This window comes from Panthera onca, chromosome C1 (assembly GCF_046562875.1).
Source record: "Panthera onca isolate mPanOnc1 chromosome C1, mPanOnc1 haplotype 2, whole genome shotgun sequence".
Lineage (NCBI taxonomy): Eukaryota > Metazoa > Chordata > Mammalia > Carnivora > Felidae > Panthera > Panthera onca.
In genome coordinates, this window is record NC_138346.1 from 185,531,952 (window position 1) to 185,554,525 (window position 22,574).

Consider the following 22,574-nt stretch of genomic DNA (forward strand, 5'->3'; position numbering starts at 1 on the left):
TAGAACCTGGCTTAGCAGGAACTGGGTGCTGCAGGAGCCTGCTGAGTAAGCACACCGGAGTAAGAAGCAGAAGTCTGTCTTGCTCTACTGACAAAAGTTAACCTGACAGCTGGCAAAGGGAAAAATTTTAAGTGCTCAGACACATTTACAAAGAGTAGGCAGAAAGGATGACTTTGGAACTAAGGCAATAGTTGATAACTAGCACCGGGCACTATCATTGTTTATATTAACCAACCAGTATTCCCTTCCAGAATGTAGCCCCTCACTGAACACAAAGCTTTTGGAAATAGAATCCAGATTGAACTACAGAAATGGAAAACCTAGAGACAAAGGAAAGAGAAGGTTCAGATAAAAGGGAGGGAAGAAGGTAGGGACAATAGCCTGGACATGAAAGAAACTAAGCCACCTTTTTAAAATTTTTTTAAACATTTTTATTTATTTTTGAGAAACAGAGACAGTGTGAGCAGGGGAGGGGCAGAGAGAGAGAGATACAGAATCGGAAGCAGGCTCCAGGCTCCAAGATGCCAGCACAGAGCCTGACACAGGGCTTGAACCCACCAACTGTGAGATCATGACCTGAGCTGAAGTTGGATACCCAACCACCTGAGCCACTCAGGCGGCCCCATAAGCCACCATATTTTTTTAACACTATGAAAAAACAGAAAAGAGCTCTAAAGTTTGATGTCAGAAAAGCAGTCTTGACTCACATTCACAAAACTAATCATACATAAATGAACATAAAAGGATCAATAGAAGTGGCACCTGGGTGGTGCAAACATCCAACTCCTGGTTTCAGTTCAGGTCATGATCACATGGTTCATGAGTTTGAGCCCTGCATCAGGCTCTTCTTGCAGCCTGCTTGGGATTTCTTTCTCCCTCTCTCTCTCTCTCTGCCCCTCCCTGGCTTGCTTGCTCACTCTCAAAAACATTAAAAAAAATTTTTTAAGGGTCACAAGGATAAAGAATAGACTAGAATAACATCCTTAACAGACAATGCAACGTACACCTGTACAGCATGTCCACAAAACAGATAAGAACCATTTTAAAATTTACTAGTACTACAGTACTACTATACTATTTTAAAATTTAGATAATACTAAGAAAATGGCATAAGAACAACCTCAACCAGAAAAACTTAAGGTGCTAGAAATAAGGAAAGATACTCAAAAGGAGACTAAACGAGAAGGAACTCAAGTGAATAATCAATGTTTTCTAAGAATTAGAAGAAAATTTTTAAATGAGGGAGAAACATTAAAAGTTAGAATTGAGGAGCACCTGGGTGGCTATATTGGTTAAACGTCCAACTCTTGATTTCGGCTCAGGTCATGATCTCACAGTTCCTGTGTTGGTCTCTGCACTGACAGCATTGCACAGAGCCTGCTTGGGATTCTTTCCCTCTCTCTGCCCCTCCCCTGCTCGCACTCACTTGTTCTCTCTCTCTCTCTCAAAATAAGAATTTATAAACAAAAGTTAAAATTGGGGCACCTAGGTGGTTCAGTCAGTTGAGCATCTGACTTTGGCTCATGTCACGATCTCAATGGTTTGTGGGTTTGAGCCCCATGTTGAGCTCTGTGCTGATGGCTCAGAGCCTGGATCCTGCTTTGGATTCCCTCTCTCTCCCCCTCTCCCTTTTCTCTCTCTCTCTCTCTCTCTCTCTCTCTCTCTCTGTCTCTCTCTCAAAAATGAGTAAATGTTAAAAAAAAAAAGTTAGAATTGAGAGGCATCTGGTTGGCCCAGTCAGTAGAGCATGTGACCGTTGGTCTCAGGGTTGTAAGTTCAAACCCCACTTTGGGGGTAGAGTTTACTAAATATAAAAAACTGAGTGGGGGTGATGCCTGGGTGGCTCAATAAGTTAAGTGTCCCACTCTTGATCTTGCTTCACATCTTGATCTTAGGATTGTGAGTTCAAGCCCCATGTTGGTCTCTGTGCTATGTGTGAAGCCTGCTTTAAAAAAAGTTTTTTTAATGCATCATTATTGTTTAAATGAATGAATGAGTGAATAAAAAATAAAAGGGCACCTGGGTGGCTCAATTAGTTGAGTGTCTGACTTCGGCTCAGGTCCTGATCTTGCAGTTTGTGGGTTCAAGTGCCGCATCGGGCTCTGCTGACAGCTCAGAACCTGGAGCCTGCTTTGGGTTTTGTGTCTCCTTCTCTCTCTGCCCCTCCGCCCCTCATGCGCGCGCGTGCCCTCTCTCTCTAACATTAAAAATTTTTTTTGAAGAATTGAGAGATGATACACATTTGGCCAAAAATGATCCAATATATGTATAATAGGATCATACACACACACCCAGAAAATCCCAAAAGGACAAGTTAACAGCTAAAAATTACAATTCAAGAATAATTCCCTGAAATACAGTAAGATTTGAAGCTATGAATTGAAAGGGCAGCCAGAACAGCCAACACCAAATAGGCTTATAAAATGCTAGATTCAAGTGAAAAAGAAAAATACCCTTTGAGCATAAAGTCCAAGTGACTTACAAAGAAAATCAGACTTTGATGAAGTTTTATGACAAGTCAGTGGAATAACAATTACAGTACTCAAAATGTGAGCCAAAGATTTTATACTCTATCAAACTAATCTTCATTTCTAAAAGTCACAAATACTAGTGTGTAGGAACTTGGAATATTGTTTCCAAGAATTTTCCTGAGGAAAATACTAGACAAGCTTCAGACAATGAAACTAACCTGAAAGATAAACAGAAAGATGGTAAATACTAAATATATGGCTGATTATAGAACTAAATGAGAGTTAAGAGAGTTTAGCATGTAATAGCTATGGGCTCTTAACAGTCTAGAAAAAGCATACCTTTTTTTTTTTTTTAATTTTTGTTTTTTAACGTTTATTTACTTTTGAGACAGAGAGAGAGCATGAACGGGGGAGGGTCAGAGAGAGGGAGACACAGAATCTGAAACAGGCTCCAGGCTCTGAGCTGTCAGCACAGAGCCTAACGCGGGGCTCGAACTCACGAGTCGTAAGATCATGACCTGAGCCGAAGTCGGACGCTTAACCAACTGAGCCACCCAGGTGCCCCACCTTACTTTTTTTATTAGAGATTTTATTTCTGAGTAATCTCTATACCCAACTTGGGGCTTGAACTCACAATCCCAAGATCAAGAGTTGCATGCCCATGGAGTGCCTGGGTGGCTCAGTCGGTTAAGTGTCCAACTTCAGCTCAGGTTATGATCTCACGGTCTGTGAGTTCAAGCCCCACGTTGGGCTCTGTGCTGACAGAGCCTGGAGCCTGCTTTGGATTCTGTGTCTCCCTCTCGCTCTGCCCCTCCCTTACTTATAAATAATAAACATTAAAAAAAAGAGTTGCATACTCCACTGACTGAGCCAGCCAGATGCCCCAAACAGGTATAACTTTTTAGTGGGAGAATGGGGAGAGCCTGTACAGAATAACATTTTATTAGTCATGTTGGTGGTGTCATGTTGATTGTTACTCTGATTACTGTTGTATGTAATCTGTATGTAACTGTTGTATGTTGTATGTAATACGAGATAAAGTGGTTGAATATGATATGATATGTTATACCTTGTGTCCTTGAAAGTCAGGATTCTTGATGTAGAGGAAATGAAGTATAGATATAAGATGTTTGGTAAAAACTCAAGTTTCTCAATATGAATTAGAATTATCAGGGCACATGGGTGGCTTGGTTGGTTGAGCGTCCACCTCTTGTTTTTGGCTCAGGTCATGACCCCAAGGTCGTGGGATCGAGCCCCATGTTGAGCTTAAGATTGATTCTCCCTCTGTCCCTCTTCCCTCCTCGTATGCAATCTCTCTCTTAAAATAAATCTTTAAAAAATATATATCAGTGAGAGGTCATGTTATGATATATTCTTTGAAAACGGGTATATATTTCCAGACTCTGCTCATGGAAAAGACCTAAAAGCAGTGACCAACCTCATAGCAATTAGCATCCCTAGTACCCAGATAGTAGTCTTGAAATAGCATTTCTGGACAGGATATTTGTAAGATAAGCTTGGAACATTTTGTCATACTACAAAGCAGAGAAGTGATTAAAGATTACTAGAGCTGTATCAAAAGTATTCAGTAGCCAAATTGAAGATGTTCCCACTGGCCAAATATAGATGCTTCATGCATCAGCTAAGGATATTAACTGATTAAATTTGTGAGTTCTCAGTGATACCTCACCTTAGAAATAAGCATGCAGTCTATCTTTCCCTGTGAATTTTACCATTGAGTCACCAAATAGATGAGAGGAAATTCCATTTTATGCAAGTATACTAGCTAATAAAGAAGGAATGATAAAACTGGAAGATCATTGTTTTGCAGCTTGTAGTAAGTTAATAGTTTTAGGCTATGAGCATCCATATCTGCCAGCCTCACAAAAAGAAGCATAATCAGACATTATGTGTCTCCTAGTGCACAAAGCTAGCAAGAAGTTGCCTTTCCAAAATAAAGATGTGTATAGGGGAGGGGGGCAGTTCTGTAGCCTCTAGAACCAACCACCAATTTATAGGAAATACAGAGGTATAAGATATTTTAGAGTAGCCTGTAAGTTAAGAGAGTTAAGAGATATTTTTTTGGAGACCAAATAATCATTTTGAGGGATATACACTAGGGTGGTAAAAGAAAAGCAAAGAGGTGTTCACCATAAGTCAGGATAATAGTTATTTTTAGAGGGGAGGGAGGTTTGTTTTTTGGGTTTATGTTGTGGTTTTTTGTTTGTTTTAGGTTTTATTTATTTATTTTTGAGAGAGAGAGCAGTGGGGGGCAGAGAGAAAGGGAGACAGAATCCCAAACAGGCTCTGCACTGTCAGTTAATCTGTCACTGTAACTCAGATAATGACCTGAGCCAAAATCAAGAGTCAGACACTTAACCACCTGAGCCACCCAGACACCCCTGGTTTGTTTTTTTTAAATGAGGCTTATAAAACATTTTCTGGTTTGGATGTTGATATTCTGTTGCTTGAACTGCCTGGTGATTACTGGAACTTTTGCCCATTTGTTTTTTGTAATTTTTTGTATCTGTGTTGTATTTTACTATTTTTAAAAAACCAATGGAGAGAAATAGAAGGTACCACACATAAAGTAGCTCTGAAAACCCTAAATGAAATGTGACTAAGAATAAAAGCTTAGGGGCACCAGGGTGGCTCAGTTGGTTGGGCATCCAGCTTCGGCTCAAGTCATTATCTCACGGTTTGTGGGTTTGAGCCCCATATCAGGCTCTCTGCTTTCAGGGCAGAACCTGCTTCAGATCCTCTGTCCCCCTCTCTCTCTGCACCTTCCCCGTTCATGCTGTCTCTCAGTCTCTCTCAGAAATAAACATTTAAAAAACAACACAAGCCTGTTAAAACAGGAAAATACAGCTTTTATCTATGGGGACTCCCTTTACCTGTATTTTTCTATCCAGAGGAGTGTATTTACCTGTCCTTCATATTTTGTCACTAATTTGTCCATTTATATATTGAGTTAGTTATTCAGTATGTATCTGTGCTTATCCTATTGTTGTGGTTCTCAACCTTGATGGGTTGAAAATATATACCTGCTGGGGCTCCATCCCTGGAGATTCTGATTCAGAAGCTTTGTAGTGGATCTGGGCATCTTTCTGTTGTTTGTTTAATGTTCTGTGGGTAATTGTGCTGAAAAGCCATTTTCCTACTCTATTACCATATTGTAAAGTTTGGGCTTGAACACCAGTGTCATACTCAACCTTGTTAAGTCCAGTTTATTGCTCTTAACACTTTCCCATCCTTCCCCTCATCTCTTCCTCTATTCCTGTTACCTTCATTTCTCTCTTTATCTATGGATCTGTGGAATTGGTCTCCTAGTTGATGTTTAAACTTCTCAAATACATCCTTCAAGCTGCTTACCAGACTGTTAAAAACTTAATGATTATGGATTATGTTAACTCTGCCCGAGAGATGGATCTTCAATACCTACAGGATAAAATTTAGTCTCCCTAAAAACTAAACTGCAGTCTGGCTCTTGCCTACTTTGCAAGACATCTCTTTCACCACAGAAGGATCCCCTCCTTCCCTAGTACTAATCATTCTAAACTATTTGCAGATTTCTGAATATTCTATTCTTTTTCACGCTTTCCTGTCCAGATGTTCATTGAGCATTCTGTTCCTGGAATCACCCATTTTCCAACTTTGGACTTCATCTTTAAAGATTCCTTCTTAGTCCTTTAACCTCTAATGAAACCTTTTCTGATAGCACTTCTTTTTCAAGCGGAATTGACCGTTCCTCTTCCCTAATAGGAATTTTTATCATAAACCCTGTAACCTTTTATTATGCTTGTCTACAAGTATATCTTTGTAGTGGGCACAGGGGCTCTTCTTAATTGTCTTTGTATTTCTAGCACTGTCCCTGGCACATTGTCTGGCTCTGCCCTAAAGCAGTCTTAGAAAAATCACAAATACTACACATTTCACTGTCCAGATTATCCTTAAATCTGAGAAAAGTGATCTACATTCTTGTTCATTCAGTTTTCTGTGCCTCCTTATTTGGCGTATATAGTCCTATTGGCAGATGAGGACTTACATTTAATCTGTTCATTTTAAAAAAACAAATTTAATCCTCTTACATTAAGGGAAATGAAACCCAAGAGAGCCTAAGATTAATACAAGATCTGTTGATTTAGCATTTCAATATCTTCTGCTTACTTGATTCTGATTACAGTGTTAAATAAGTGCTGCTCATATATAATTATTTGATAGGTTCCATGGTGATGGCTACTTTGTAAAAAGTGCCAAAATAATTAGCTTTCTTTATCAACCATTAATATCCCTTTTTTCCTAGCCTTCTTTGAATCCAGAAGCTGGCAAACAGAATCAGCCATGCAGACCTATTGGGACCCCTTCTGGAGTGTGGGGTAGGTAGATTTTGCCATTTTAAAGGCACACAACTTTAAATTTTTCTTCGCATGGAGAAGAGCAAAAATTCTTTATCTCTTTTTTGTTTGTTTGTTTCTTTATCTCTTTTTTTCTCATCTCATCCATTTGCACATGGTAACTAACACCTATTATCTCTTACTCTGCCCGCCGAAAATACCATTGAACTGTAATGGTAGTGGAGTCCCAATACAGATAATTGAGAGCTTGTAGAGCCCTGAATTTGAAAGATTTTAAGCAAAGGGAGAATAATCTAAAGCTTATAAGTAGTAATGTTTAATTAACATTGCTAATTCATTTGTAACAATTCAATTGAATTTTATGTTGTTATAATTGTCTCCTAAATATTTGGCAGGCATATATAACAATATGTACTAAGCATTCTTTCATATTATTGGATACTCTTCTAAAATGTTCTTTGAAAGGCTGCATACTACCACATCCTATAGAGTATTTTGTTCAGCCAGGTTACAGTTGTTTTTTTTTTTTTATTTGGTGGGGGTGGTTAGGGGGCAGGTTTGGCAGTTAAATGTTGCTTATTGTAGAAGGCAAGGTGAAAACATATACATACACCTGTTTATGTGTACATGCTGGGAGTAACTAGCTTTATAAAAAATTAACATACAAATCAATGTATTTTATACCAAATGTGATCTGTAGTTTTGAAATTGTTGGCATTTACAAATGAGACTCCCCTAGTTCCTACATTAGACCTATTCAGTCAGTAGTTAGGCATCTTATTGGGAAGGCTTTAGCATACCTGAATACTGGTTTTGGATTTTGAGTTATGGAATTGAGGGTGCTTGTTGTACCATTTCCCCTTTGTTAATAGTGTAAAGCTTTGCTCCACTTTGATCAGAAGGTCCCATGGTAGCCTCCTTTTCCCAATTTCCACATCTCTCTCCATTCCCCTGCTGACAGGAACTGCCACCCTTGGATATGTTCTTGATGGCCTGAGTGATCACACCATACACTAGACATATTAAGCCCCTGAAGGACTACTAACATCTTTGGGCTTCCTGGTTGATTTATGAATTTAGCTTCATATGTTGCCTTTTTTCCTGTAGTTCTCAAGTATTGTCACTTTTGAGAATATCTGTTAAGTGCACACCAGGAAATGTTTGTCCCTCAGTCTCACCTGCCAGCTCTCTGTTGAAAGTGAGGACTTCATATAAACTGTGCTTCATGTTAACCATTGCTTGACATTCTTTTGTCTCTTCACTATTGTATTTCACAGAAAACCCACCTAGTGCCAAGCAACCTTCCAAAATGCTAGTCATCAAAAAAGTTTCCAAAGAAGATCCTTCTGCTGCCTTCTCTGCTGCATTCACCTCACCAGGATCTCACCATGCAAATGGGAACAAATCGTCAACCATGGTTCCAAGTGTCTATAAGAACCTGGTTCCTAAGCCTGCACCACCACCTTCCAAGGTATGATTTGGAATCCGTATAAGAACCTTATATAGCAGAAGTTTGGTAATAAATTAGGAAAAAAAATAGTATTTTTATTTTTTTCTGTTGAATCATTCGCCAGATACTCATTCAGTACCTAATATATATAGTACTGAACGAGTATCTGGTGAATGATTCAACAGAAAAAAAAAAAATAGATATAACTGTATAGATATCTATATAGTTATATACAGATATCTATAGATATAGTTTACTCTGTCTCCAAACTCTCTACTGCTGCCAGCTGCTTTCTTAGTAGGCTTCTCATTCTCATGAGCTTCATCTCATAAACCTGTTTCTCTTAATTTGCTGTTTCCATTAATAGCATCAACATCCGTTTGATCACTCGGATGATTGTCTAGATTGGCTGCTGCTTTCCTCCTCATTACTCATTCCCCTCTACCAAGCAGTTATAAAGTCTGTGTCAGTTACTCCCTCTGTGATGTCCTGTGCCCTTTTCACCTCCCATTTACTGTTGTAGTGTCCTCTTCTATTTGTTCATCTCCCTGTACAGTCATCTTGTACAGAACTGCCAGAATGATTATCATAAAACAATTTGAATGTAACACATCCTTTCCTCAATCACTTTAGCGGTCCCAAACCATCTACAGAAGGGTTTGGTAAACTTTTCTGTGAAGAGCCAAATAATAAATATTTTAGGCTTTGCTGGTCACTTATGACATATGGTCTCTGTTACCTTTTCTCCCTTCCCCTTGTGTTTTTTGTTTGTTTTACAGTGCTTGAAAAATGTAAAATATTATTAGCTCATGGGCCATACAAAAACAGGCCTCTGACCCACGAGTTGTTGCTTGCCAACACTGATCTTATAATAACAGTGGCTAGACTCCTTGGCAGTGGCATGTATAATTCTTTATAGCCTAACTCTAATCCATCTTTTATATTTTACTATCACTTCTTTCTTTTACCTGGGAAATTAGTTATCCTTCAAGTTCATGTTACCTGCTCTGTGAATCCTTTTCTATCACATACATCTAAAGATCTAATTCATCCTTTTATCTCTAATTGAGTAGTGCTCTTGTCTCTTATCATAATATTTATAACACTTTATTGGATCTCTTTAGTATAATTTAAAATTTTTTTAGTGTTTTTTTAAAAATTTTTTTTAACGTTTGCTTATTTTTGAGAGACAGAGCATGAGTCGTGGAGGGGCACAGAGAGAATAAGATGCAGAATCCAAAGCAGGCTCCAGGCTCTGAGCTGACGGCACAGAGCCCGATGTGGGGCTCAAACCCACGAACTGTGAGATCATGACCTGAGCCAAGGTCGGACGCTTACTGGCTGAGCCACCCAGGTGCCCCCCCCCCCCAAATTTTTTTTAATGTTTATTTTTGAGAGAGCGAGCAAGAGAGGCAGACACAGAATTTGAAGCCGGCTCCAGGCTTTGAGCTGTTAGCACAGTACAGCAATAACTAGAATTTACTTTGTTATTGAGAGGAAAACCAGTGAGCATTTATTCATTTCCTCTGTGTGTAAGCACTGTGTTTGGTGGTTATGAACAGTACAGAGAAGTACAACATGGGTCATGATACTCCATGAGCTGAAAATCTGATTAACAAGATATAACAATATGAAAGGTCATGTGATATATGTGAAATGAAATAATAACATGCTAATAACAAGTTCTAAACAGACTTGGAATAACTAAATTACTTAAACACTATTTAGGGGGCACCTGGGTGGCTCAGTCGGTTGGGCATCCGACTTCGGCTCAGGTCAGGATCTCACAGTTCGTGGGTTCGAGTCCTACATCGGGCTCTGTGCTGACAGCTCCGTGCCTGGAGCCTGTTTTGGATTCTGTGTCTCCCTCTCTCTCTGCCCCTCCCCTGTTCACGTTCTGTCTCTGTCTCAAGAATAAATAAACATTAAAAAATTTTTTTTTAAAAATAAACACTATTTAGTGTTCAGTTTAGAGGAGCAGCATCAGTTCAGATTATGACCATTGAGGAAAATGTTATTGAAAACTGTCTTTTGAACTGATCTTTGGAGAATGGTTCACATTTGGATAGGCAGAAAAGAGTCTGGGGAGTATTATACATGGTAAGAAGAGGTAAATGCAAGTTCTGAAACCAGAAAACACTAGGCATATTTGAGGGATAGTGGATGATCATTTTAATTACTCCTGGGAGCACTGGGGAAATATCCAGACTGGGGGTCCTTATCCTAGTGGTAATGAATGAGGCTTTCAGGGTAGATAAGATCTCTAAGGGAAAAGGATGGAAGAATAAAGAACGGGAAAATAAAACTTGGAGGAAATATTTAATATCTTATAAATATTAGGAAAATAACAATATAGTCCATAAGACTAAGAAATTATAATTCAGACATCAAAAAAATACTGTGCTGGGGCGCCTGGGTGGCGCAGTCGGTTAAGCGTCCGACTTCAGCCAGGTCACGATCTCACGGTCCGTGAGTTCGGGCCCCGCGTCAGGCTCTGGGCTGATGGCTCAGAGCCTGGAGCCTGTTTCCGATTCTGTGTCTCCCTCTCTCTGTGTCCCTCCCCTGTTCATGCTCTGTCTCTCTCTGTCCCAAAAATAAATAAACGTTGAAAAAAAAAAATTAAAAAAAATACTGTGCTATCACAAAAATCTGGGTAGGTGAGTTTAGATAGCAACTGGGGTTGTCAACGCTTGTCAGTTGTTGCTGACCATTTGAGGAAAATAAATGAAAAATGGGTTTTGACCTTAGCAATTGGAAAGGTTTAGATGACCTTTGACTTTAGGTTTTATGAGAGTGGTTTAGGGACAAAACAAGATGTCAGGGGATCCTGGAATTACGTGGGTGGAAGTAGAGGCAGTGGCAACTTTTGAGACTTGACAGTAAAAGGAAATAGAATATATGTGGTGGTAAAGTTAAGTGAAAGGATGAAGAAATCTGTAGGAAGAAGCCCTTGGGAGCAACTTGGAATATACTTCAAAGAAGTCATTAAAGAATCATGGCTCAGGAAGAAATGAGTGGGAATAAAACTGATTGACAAGTTGAATTATCTTTGAAAGGGTATAAGATACTTGTTTCTCTGATGTAGAAGGGAAAGAATGTGAATTTAAGTCAAGGGAGCAAGTACTATCAAAGAAATAATGTGGCATGAATATTAACAGCAGGGCCTTGGAGTAGATAGAGTTCACTTTGCACATTCTTTATGATATGACCGTGGTCAGGTTTTTTACTAAGTCTCAGTTTGATCATCTATAAAATGGGGTAATAGTACCCATCTTTTAAGGTTTTTGTGAGGAATAGATGAGAAGGTTTTATGAAGTACTTAAAGCTGACATATAGTAAGTGCTAATAAATTATAGCTATTATTATCAATATGCCATCACACTTTATGTTTGCTCCATTCCTTAAGAATTTATAAAGAATTTTTATGAGTGTTATTTAATTTGAAATGAGTGCAAGTATTCTGTTAGACTCTAGAGAGTTAAGACAATGTCATGTCCTCAAACACCTAGGAACGGTTTTGAGGGTGAAGAAGTGGCAAGAACAAAAGTCAGGACACAGGGTTTAAGATTAGTTTAGCCCTGTTGTGTAGGACTATCCTAAGTGGAGGATAGAATGAAAATCGGAAAACTAAAGTAAAAGCTGTTACTGTCCTTGTAAAAGGTAATGAAGCCTGAACAGGGATGATGAAAGTGGACAGAGAAGGGAGGTGGTGAAGTCACACAGTGTGAAGCAAATTAGAGGCCGAAAACATGACACCACATGTTCTTCTCTGGGAAACTGGTATAGCTCTGTAGCCGTTTCACTAGAGGTATAAAAGAGAGGAAGGTCAGATTTCAGGAACAGTTAATGAGAATGGTTGTAGATATGTGAAAAGCGAGGTATTAGAGGAAGGAAGAGGTGAGATGACTGGAAAACGTGGATTTATCCATTCATTCATTTTCTCTAGACGTTGAGTATCTGTGTATTAAAACCTGTGTCACTAGAGGCACAAAGTAATCTTAGGGGTGCCTGGGTGGCTCAGTCGGTTGAGCATCAGACTCTTGATTTTGGTTCAGGTCATGATCCCAGGGTTGTGGAATCAAGCTCCCTGTCGGGCTCCATGCTGAACATGTAGCCTGGTTGGGATTCTCTCTCCCCCTGCCTCTCTTCTCTGCTCCTGTACTCTCTCTCTCTCTAAAATAAAACAACAACAACAAACCCCAAAATAATCTTAAAGAATTTGCTGTCTAGTGGAGAGACAGATATAAAAAATAAATGTTCTCGGGGCACCTGGGTGGCTCAGTCAGTTAAGTGTCCAACTTTGGCTCAGGTCATGATTTTGTTGTTTGTGAGTTTGAGCCCCATGTTGGGCTCTGTGTTGACAGCTCAGAGCCTGGAGCCTGCTTCAGATTGTATGTCTCCCTCTCTCTCACTCTGAAAGAGAAATAAACATAAAAAAATAAATAAACAATAATAATAATAAATGTTCTTCTCAGAGTCTTTATAGATAAGGTCAGATTTGAACTGGGTTTTGAAGTAGAAAAGGAAAGAATTGCCATTTATTGACATCTTCCTATGTTCCAAGACCTTCATTAGGCCTTTTACATATATTCTATAAGTTTACTCCTCTACTCCTAGGATGTAGAAAATTCTGTAATATGAGATTACATAGCTGATAAAGTGATGGAGCCAGGGCTCTTAAACCAGGTTTGACCAACTTCAATCCAGAGCTGTTTCCACTGCTCCAAAATGTCTACCATCCTGAAGGATTAAAAAAGAGGAAGTTGAGAATTTGGATTTTAGAGTCAAACTTCATGCCGCTCTCTAAGGCTATGATTTTCAGCAAGTTACTTAATTTTGCTAAACTTGTTTCCTTAAAAATAAATTGGAGCGAATTATATCTGTCACATAATTGTGGTAAAAGAATGAAATTAAAGTTTTAAAAGTACTTGGAATATAATATTGACACGGCCTAAGTCAGTAAATAGTTTAAAAACAGTAGAAGTTTGGGACACACCTGAAGGGCTGGCTCAGCCCATGAAGCATGTGATTCTTGATCTCAGGATCATGAGTTTGAGCCCCACATTGGGCCTAGAGATTACTTTAAAAAAATAAAACAGCAGAAGTTTGTTAGGGAGCAAGTAGATGGGGCTTTTGAGGCAGAGGAACCATTGTTATCCAAACAGAGAGGAAAGAAAGGGAAGGAAAGGAAGGAAGGCAAAACATGGCATGTTTGGGAAAAGACAAATGCTTAAGTATGGCTGATAGTTGGGAATTGATGGGGGGAAGGACTACTAAAGCCAGTCCAATCATGGAGGTCTTTATAAAAACTCAAGAGAGACAGCACACATGGGTGGCTCACTTGGTTAAGCATCTGACTTCAACTCAGGTTGTGATCTCACAGCTTGTGAGTTCAAGCCCCAAGTCTGGCTCTGTGCTGACAGCTCAGAGCCTGGAGCCTGCTTTTGGATTCTGTGTCTCCCTCTCTCTCTGCTCCTCCCCCACTCACACGCGGTCTCTGTCTCTCTCTCTCTCAAACATAGATAAACATTAAAAAAAAAAAAAAAAAAAAAAAAACCTCAGGAGAGAGGTTAAGTGTAGAGATACAGTTTTACATATTATCATATGGTCTCAACAATTTAAGGGATTAAACAGTTACAAATAACTGGTTAACTGAGAAGCATATTACAGCAGAACACTGAGGCTAGAGCCCTGGAGAATGCCTCCTGGATCCACTGAAAAGACGCAAGGGAATCCAGAAAGGAAAGAGGGGACAGGTTCTGAAAAGATGGGTAATAGCAATCTCCAAAAACAGATATTTTTATTAAGAGCTGGCCTTGGAATATAATATGACAACAAGATTTTTGGTTATTTATTGAAAGAGCTAGTTAATTAATTGATTGTTTAGGGAGAGAGTGCAAGCAGGGGAGGGAGAGGGGGACAGAGGATCTGAAGCAGGCTGTGCCACCTAGGTGCCCCAAAAGAACTATTTTATTAAAATGGGGATGGAGGTGAATGTTGCAAAGAATTGAAAAGTAATAATGAGCAAGTGTAAGACAGCAGATACTGACTTAATGCAGGAAAGCTTGTCAATAAAAGGATGGTAGTATAAAGGAAAATAAATGTGTTTGGTTTTTTTCACCTAGCTTCAGTAAGGTGGCTTAGCATGTTTGTAGATAAAATGGAAGAACTTATTAGAAGGAAGGGAGGAAATAACTGATAAATTCTGAATGGAAAGAGAATGAACTAGGTGTAGAATGGTAGAAAGGGAGTAGGAAGCTGTTAAACTTGAGGTGCAAAGGAGGGAATTGGGGAAAGTTTGATCTAGTGACTTCTGACTTCTGAGTCCAGTAGGAGAAGACAGGATTATTTGTGGTGGAGAGAGTTGGGAGTGCTTTGATTGGAGTTTAAAGGAAAGGGAGGACATTTTTTAAAAAGCTGTGTTGAGGGGTACCTGGATGGCTCAGTTGGTTAAGCGTCTGACTCTTGATTTCGGTTCAGGTCATGATCTCATGGTTTGTGGGATCAAATCCAGCATCGGGCTCTGCACTGATGGTGTGGAGCCTACTTGGGATTCTCTCTCTGCCTCTCCCCTGCTCATGTATGTGTGCTTGGTCGGTCTCTCTCTCTCTCTCTCTCTCTCTCTCTCTCTCTCTCAAAATAAACAAAAAAAAAAGCCAACCATGGTTGATATGTGGTTCACTCTGATGCATGTCTACATATATAATTTCTCTACTAAAAGAGGGCCCAGGGCAAAATGGGTTTTGTCCAGTGAGAAGCCAGCTATATAGCATAGTGTTTGAGTTACTGAAAATTAAGATTAAATTGGAATAAAGTTGGGCAGAGATGTAGGTATCCTGTTGCATGTAACATTGGTAAACTTTTCATACTACTGTGGCAGAAATGCAAGTGTTTGTGTGTCCTGAGGTGACAATGTTAAAAGAAAGACAAGGCATCTGGTAACCATCTACAACTCTGGAAGCCACTGAGGAACTATCATCTTTGATATTTAGTCTTATATAAGCAGCCATCTTTAGATTTTGATGAGCACAAGAAAAAAAATTAATCTCCATTCCAGTAGGGTCATTGTCTCTCTTATCTGCTTGCATGTTCTTTTTGGAGGCATTGCAAAAAAACAATACTACATACTATTTGAGTAACCTTGGACAAATTGTATAACTTTCTTAAAAGTCAATATAATAATTATACCTAATTAGAATAAGAATGTGAACAGTTTGATAAGCGTCTGGTAGGTACTCATTTACATTAATTCCTTTCCTAAAGCCTATAATATCCTGTTGAATACCAAGAAAGAAATTCTTTTCACTCAGATCCTTCCTTTGTCCTGACCGTCTCTCTGTTCTGGTTGTTTCATTCTGGAAAAATGGACATTTTTCACTTATCCAGCCTCACTCCATTGATGTGCTTTGTCTTCCTGTCTCTTCAGACAGTGTGGTTGACTCAAAAAAAAAAAATCTTCCAGCTTCACTATGCTGCCATCAAAATTGGAGCTAGGGCCAGCATGACAAAATAGGCCTAAGCCCCACAAGGCCAAGCAAAGAAAGGATCAAACCAGCATTGTCTAGCCATTTACATTGCCTGCTCTGGCCTCCTAGAACTAGCTTCCTGCCATAAGAGTTCCTTCTGGGAAACAAAACATTTTGGGGTCCAGTAAGTTTGGAAAATGCTGTATATTATATCTGCCTCTCCAATTCATATACAATTAAATGCTTTGAGAAATAGCACAGTGAAGAAACCTGTTGAACTTTATTCACTTCAGCTTCTCCCAGAGTTATTGAACCAGAGCTTTCTTTTTGAGAAATACCTATTAATATCCCATGACCCTTCTGGTTCCCATCTGCTTTTTTCTCCTTCAAGTGCCTAACATCAGAAAGAGGTTGCATGCCTCCCAAACATCAAACATGTTAAGATGGGTAAGCTCTTGGAACTCGTGTTCTTACATAACATTTCAGTGTTTACTTTCTGATCTTCCAGGCTGAGCTTCTGTCTCCATACTTGTTTTGACTGATTTATTCTTTCTTCCTGTGTAGCCCAGTGCATGGAAAGCTAACAGAATGGAACACAAATCAGGATCCCTTTCCTCGAGCCGGGAGTCTGCTTTTACCAGTCCAATCTCTGTTACCAAACCAGTAGTACTGGCTGGTGGTGCAGTTTTAAGCTCTCCTAAAGAGGTGAGTGAGGACAAGGCCAAACAGCCTTTTCTAAAATTGCCATTTCTCATTTACTTACATATGCTAAGATACACGGTATGACATGTACAGCTCTAATTCCATTTCCTTTGTAGCTGTGCTTCTCTCAGAGTCATTTCTTGACCCCATTAGCGTCTAAAGATGGACAGTAGCTGAGTAGTTAGTAGTTGCTCTGTAGTAGACTATGTTAGACCGGCATCATTTCTCGAGACTATAAAAAAATGAAAGAGATGCTGTATAAACTATACAGTCTTAACTGCAAAAACCCTGCAAAGCTGAAGTCTGTTTATATGAAAAGGATAGTTTGTTTTTGATAAAAGACAGACTGGTAAATAGGCTGCCAGATTCTGGAAACCACTTCCATATAGAAGTGACCCAGAGAATTCCAGTTCTTGCTCTTTGCTGTCAGGAGCAACCTATTTGTGATATTTGCCCAGAGTCCCTCCAGCACTACTCCTCCAATTGAGATCAGCTCCTCTCGCCTGACCAAGCTGACCCGCCGAACTACCGACAGGAAGAGTGAGTTCCTGAAGACTCTGAAGGATGACCGGAATGGAGACTTTTCAGAGAACAGAGACTGTGACAAGCTGGAGGATGTAAGACCATAGGAATTTTCTGGGCAACATAGGGGTTTTCCCGTGTTGTATTTATGCTTTTTTATTTTTTTATTTATTTTTTTTTTTTTCATTATTGTTTTTATTTATTTATTTTTTTTTGATTTACATACAAATTTAATTTTAATTCTACAGCTTGAATTATCTAGTTTAAGTTAAAATTTTTAATTGTACATTTGATGTCTTTTGACAAGTATACACCCATATGACCACCACCACACCCAAGATACAGAATATTTTTGGGGCGATGGAAATGTTGTAATACTCATTTTTATAGATTTTATAATCGAAAGCCAAATATATATTTGCTAAATAAAGATCATGCTATTAATATTTAACATAATATGTAACTAATTAAAATTTAATTACTATGTAATGATAATATTATGCAAGATCTCTGAGGGCAGAGTTTTTCATTAGATTTGTTCAATGACATATTCCAGTGACATATGCTAGGTGCTTAATACATTTTTTTTTTTTTTTTTTTTTTTTTTTAATATATGAAATTTACTGTCAAATTGGTTTCCATACAACACCCAGTGCTCATCCCAAAAGGTGCCCTCCTCAATACCCATCACCCACCCCGCCCTCCCTCCCACCCCCCATCAACCCTCAGTTTGTTCTCAGTTTTTAACAGTCTCTAATGCTTTGGCTCTCTCCCACTCTAACCTCTTTTTTTTTTTTTTTTTTTTTTTTTTTTCCTTCCCCTCCCCCATGGGTTTCTGTTATGTTTCTCAGGATCCACATAAGAGTGAAACCATATGGTATCTGTCTTTCTCTGTATGGCTTATTTCACTTAGCATCACACTCTCCAGTTCCATCCATGTTGCTACAAAAGGCCATATTTCATTTTTTCTCATTGCCACGTAGTATTCCATTGTGTATATAAACCACAATTTCTTTATCCATTCATCAGTTGATGGACATTTAGGCTCTTTCCATAATTTGGCTATTGTTGAGAGTGCCGCTATAAACATTGGGGTACAGGTGCCCCTATGCATCAGTACTCCTGTATCCCTTGGATAAATTCCTAGCAGTGCTATTGCTGGGTCATAGGGTAGGTCTATTTTTAATTTTCTGAGGAACCTCCACACTGCTTTCCAGAGCGGCTGCACCAATTTGCATTCCCACCAACAGTTATTTATGCTTTTTTAAAGTCTTGAATTGGTTAGTGCTATAAGAAGTTGGTAAACTTACAGAAGCTTTTATCAGTTAGGATTATATTTACTTGCAATATAAGAAAATCTGACAGGATACCTGGGTGGCTGAGTCAGTTAAGCATCTGACTTCAGCTCAGGTCATCATCTCATGGTTCGAGAGTCCAAGTCCCACTGCGGGCTCTCTGCTGTAAGCACAGAGCCCACTTTGGATCCCTCTGTTCCCCCCAACCTTAGAAATACATTTAAAAAAATTAGAAAATCTGACAAACAAAACCGTAAAACCAAGAGGGTTTTGTTTTGTTTTGTTTTTGTTCTGTATCCTACAACAGGAGAGTTAGAGGTTTCAGTTTAAGAGGGTGAGCCTGGGGCACCTGGGTGGTACGGTTGGTTAAGTGTTCAACTTCAGCTCAGGTCATGATCTCACAGATTGTGAGTTCGAGCCCTACATCAGGCTCTGTGCTGACAGCTCTGATCCTGGAGCCTGCTTCAGATTCTATGTCTCCCTCTCTCTCTGCCTCTCTCCTGCTCGCGTTCTTTCTCTCAAAAATAAAATAAACATTTAAAAAAACTAAAAATAAAAAAATACGAGGGTGAGCTCCTTGGTATTATCAAGAAACTTGTAAGTTTTAGTCAACTTGGGCTTGGCTAGTTATGCACCTCTATACTACCCATCCATGTTCTGGCTAGGGAAAGGACAAAGAGCGAAAAACCTGAAAGAGGATGACGTCTCCCTTTTTTAAGTGCTTTCCTAAAAGCCCCATCCTGCAATTTGCATGTATACAACATTGGCCAACTGTCAGATAGCAACACCTAGCTGCAAGAACTCTAGGAAAGTGAACTTTTTTTTTTTTTTTTTTTTTTCACCCTGGGATAATGACCTGAGCCAAAATCAAGTGTCGGACGCTCTCAGTTGACTTGAGCCACCCAGGTACCCGAAAGTCAACTTTTTAAAGCTGAGCACAGTTCTTTAGACCAAATGATTGCATGGGTATTGCATAGGGATCTAATAGCTCTGCCACCATTGACATAACCTGAAGTTAAGATCCTGACTAGTTGGTAATACTTTGGAAATCTTAGTAAGGTGAGCAAGTCCTCATTATTAAATAGGAAGACTTTTGAACTGAAGTTGCTTTCTGGAAAGCACTTCCCTCAATCCTGACTCCTTAATTTTGTAGATTACTTTTCTTGCCACAAAGGATCATTAAACCAAGTGTGTCCTTATTTCAGTTGGAGGACAACAGCACACCAGAACCAAAGGAAAATGGAGAGGAAGGCTGTCATCAAAATGGTCTTAGTCTCCCTATAGAGGAGGAAGGGGAAGTCCTCTCACATTCTCTGGAAGCAGAGCACAGGTAAGGGAAGATCAGATCACAGTGGATGCTGTGTATGGCCTGCGAGAAGCTTGAACATACTTAAGACGTTTCACATCTGGTCTGGCATACAGAGAGAAGTGTCCATTAGCACAATAACTTGTTCTCTCTGTATGCCCCTGCTTTGACCTATTGCCTGCTGGGCATTGCTTTACAGATTTGCCAGCTTTTTTTACACTTTCCTCTCCAAGGCTTTCATGTAGTTTAGTTTCAGATTCAGTTTATAACTCAGTGGAAAGGGGAACCGGTTTTCTGGGACTGTTGTGCTGACCCTTGGGCCCTCCTAACCCAAGTGAGCAGTTCCAAGAGGCCTTTAAAGGGCCTTGGGAGGCATGAGACCCCCATGGGTGGAGTGCATTCTTTTAATGAGGGCCTCGAACACAGAGCAGCCAGCTCTCTGGGCAACTAACTAGATGGCAGATAGGGCCTGCCATGTTTGGCAGTCCCTTCCTGAAAGGAGGTTCCTGTCCAGAATAACTTTAGGAGTCAGCAAGATCACAAGAGTATGAAGGAGACCACAATGCCATGAAGTTGAAAGAAAACTTAGGTACATGTGGAACTGTACTAATCTGCTTACAAGAGACAAAAGTGAGATTTCTTCCTCTGTTTTGTCTATGGGATAGAGAGGGCCCTTGCATTTTGGCTCTTATGCAATCTTATTTTCTGCTCTACTATCTGTTCTCTGTAGCCCTTGTGCTCTGGAAAGAGCAACTGTGGAGATCCCTCATTTAATTCAAGCACCTAAGTTGCCATAATTAAAGTTTACCCCGCTGGGGAGGAAAGAAAAATCCAAGTGGGTACCATTGCCCCTAGACAAGTAAGTTTTTTCCGAAAAGTTGTGGGCTTCCCACTTATGCTTAAAGGTGTCATGTTTTTTTGTTTTTTTGTTTTGTTTTGTTTTTGTTTTGCCTTACCTCCCTCTACAAGGTTATTGAAAGCAATGGGATGGCAAGAGTATCCTGAAAATGATGAGAATTGCCTCCCCCTCACAGAGGATGAGCTCAGAGAGTTCCACATGAAGACAGAGCAGGTATGTCATAAACCTTTCCTGGAGACCAGTTAATGACCAGGAGAGGAAGGAGTCACAACAGTCCTTGTCCTTAGGGAGCCCCAGTTTAGTGTAAGAAAAGGACCTTGGAGAAGAAAATATAAAGTAAGTTGTCATAGTAAAAATAAAGAGAAGTGTATCACTTCCTAGGCAATATGGATCTCCAGTAGGTGAATACAAAAACTAGGTCAGTGGTTTGCAGATTTCACAAGGTAGTATAGTCTTTCATCCTGGCAGCTCTAACTCCTTATCAGAACCACAAGACTGTGTCCAAAGCTAGGGTCTCAGCCCTTGGTCTCTAGAGAAGCAAGCTCACCCTCCCCTGCCTTCAGCGTTATGGTTTCCCTCAGATACTCTGGCCAGAGCCAAGAAACGACATATTTGAATTCATTCAACAAGTGTTTGGAGTCTTTGAGTGAAACACTGCCAGATCCTAGGGTTTATAGCAGTGAGCAAGATAAATGGAGTCTCTACAAACCTCATGGAGCCTAAATTCTGGTGGTATTTATATTTTATTTACATGTATTTGTATTTATGGCATTTATGTTTAAAGCACAAATAACAGTATCAAGTCCTATAAAGAGAAATTACAGGCTGACAGAAAAATTTTGCTACTCAGAAGTATTCCCTCAGTCATTGTCATCATCTGAGAACTTGGAGAAATAGAGAATCTGAAACCCTACCTACTAAAATCAGAATCTGCATTTTAAAAAAATCATTAAATGATTGATTTGCACATTAAACTTTGAAAAAGCACAGCTATATGAAATCTTTAATCTCTCAGAAGGGCGCCGTCCACATTCTGCCTAGAATTGAGTTGAGGCCTGGCCTTTTCCAGGTCCCATTGCCAGTGTCATTTTTGATGGTTTTCTTTTTTCTTTCCCATGCTAACCATAGCTGAGAAGAAATGGCTTTGGGAAGAATGGCTTTTTGCAGAGCCGCAGTTCCAGCCTGTTCTCCCCGTGGAGAAGCACTTGTAAAGCAGAGTTTGAGGACTCAGACACGGAAACCAGTAGCAGTGAAACATCAGATGACGATGCCTGGAAGTAGGCATATAAATGTTCACAAATCTGACCCAGGAAACTCAGCTTGTGTGTTTAGAGAGTATACAAAAGAAATTGTTCTTTTCCTTTTCTTATGTTGTTGTTGAATACTTCATGCACAAGGGAAATAATCATATCCCAAAGAGAGAGCAATTGGCTTGTTTAGCTTTTGTTGTTGTTCTTTCCCTGTTATCTGCTTAATAGAGAGAAGTTTGTGTGATGGGAAAAATTTTTTAAATACACACACACAGACACAGTATATATGGGGCGATGCACAGGTGGGAGCTGGCAGTGCAGAGAGGAGGAAACACCGGTCTGCAGCAACAGCTTCTACTACCAGCCCTTGGGGCACTCACCCCTGTGCTCAAGCAATCATTGTCAATGACAAAGTGACTATTGAAGTTATAATTGTATTAAATTAATGCTAATAATTTGGATATTTTATTTTATTTTTGGCTGCTCGGGTAACGATAGCCCTTAACCAAGCATACATGGTTTTCTTTTTCTTTCTTTTTTTTTTTTTTTTTTTTTTTTTTTTTTTTTTTTTCCTTTTTGGGTACAGCTGTAAAATATTTGGATATAGGAAATGTGTTATTCTTGCAGCCTTGATATTCAGGGTGGATTGTAAAATATAAATTTTTGTGAGATTTCAAAGATTAAGATTATTTTGATAACATTATTTACAGATTTAAAAGATGTGGTTATCACAAGTCTGTTGAGGGGGAAAACTACTGCATAAAATAACTAACTTGGAATAAATATTTTGCATCAGTTTGGATTGTCTTGTGTAAGAAGTATATTTCCTTTAAAATTAGATGAGTGGATTCTTTGGGGAAATACTTTTAGAAGTCTGAGGGAAATCTGAATTCAGACA

General features: G+C 39.4%; 1 protein-coding gene across 4 annotated transcripts in view; it reads left to right on the plus strand.

Moving 5' to 3' along the window:
* Positions 1-22,478, plus strand: part of GPBP1L1 (GC-rich promoter binding protein 1 like 1) — a 69,456-nt gene extending 46,978 nt beyond the window's left edge. For all 4 annotated transcript variants that reach the window (XM_060626031.3, XM_060626030.3, XM_060626032.3 and 1 more), the window contains 7 exons: positions 6,775-6,847; positions 8,104-8,297; positions 16,307-16,447; positions 16,903-17,061; positions 19,467-19,591; positions 20,537-20,639; positions 21,555-22,478. In XM_060626031.3, the coding sequence (XP_060482014.1) occupies positions 6,775-6,847; positions 8,104-8,297; positions 16,307-16,447; positions 16,903-17,061; positions 19,467-19,591; positions 20,537-20,639; positions 21,555-21,707 (948 nt within the window). In that variant the 3' untranslated portion in view covers positions 21,708-22,478. The remainder of the gene's footprint in view (positions 1-6,774; positions 6,848-8,103; positions 8,298-16,306; positions 16,448-16,902; positions 17,062-19,466; positions 19,592-20,536; positions 20,640-21,554) is intronic.
* The last annotated feature ends 96 nt before the right edge of the window (positions 22,479-22,574 follow it).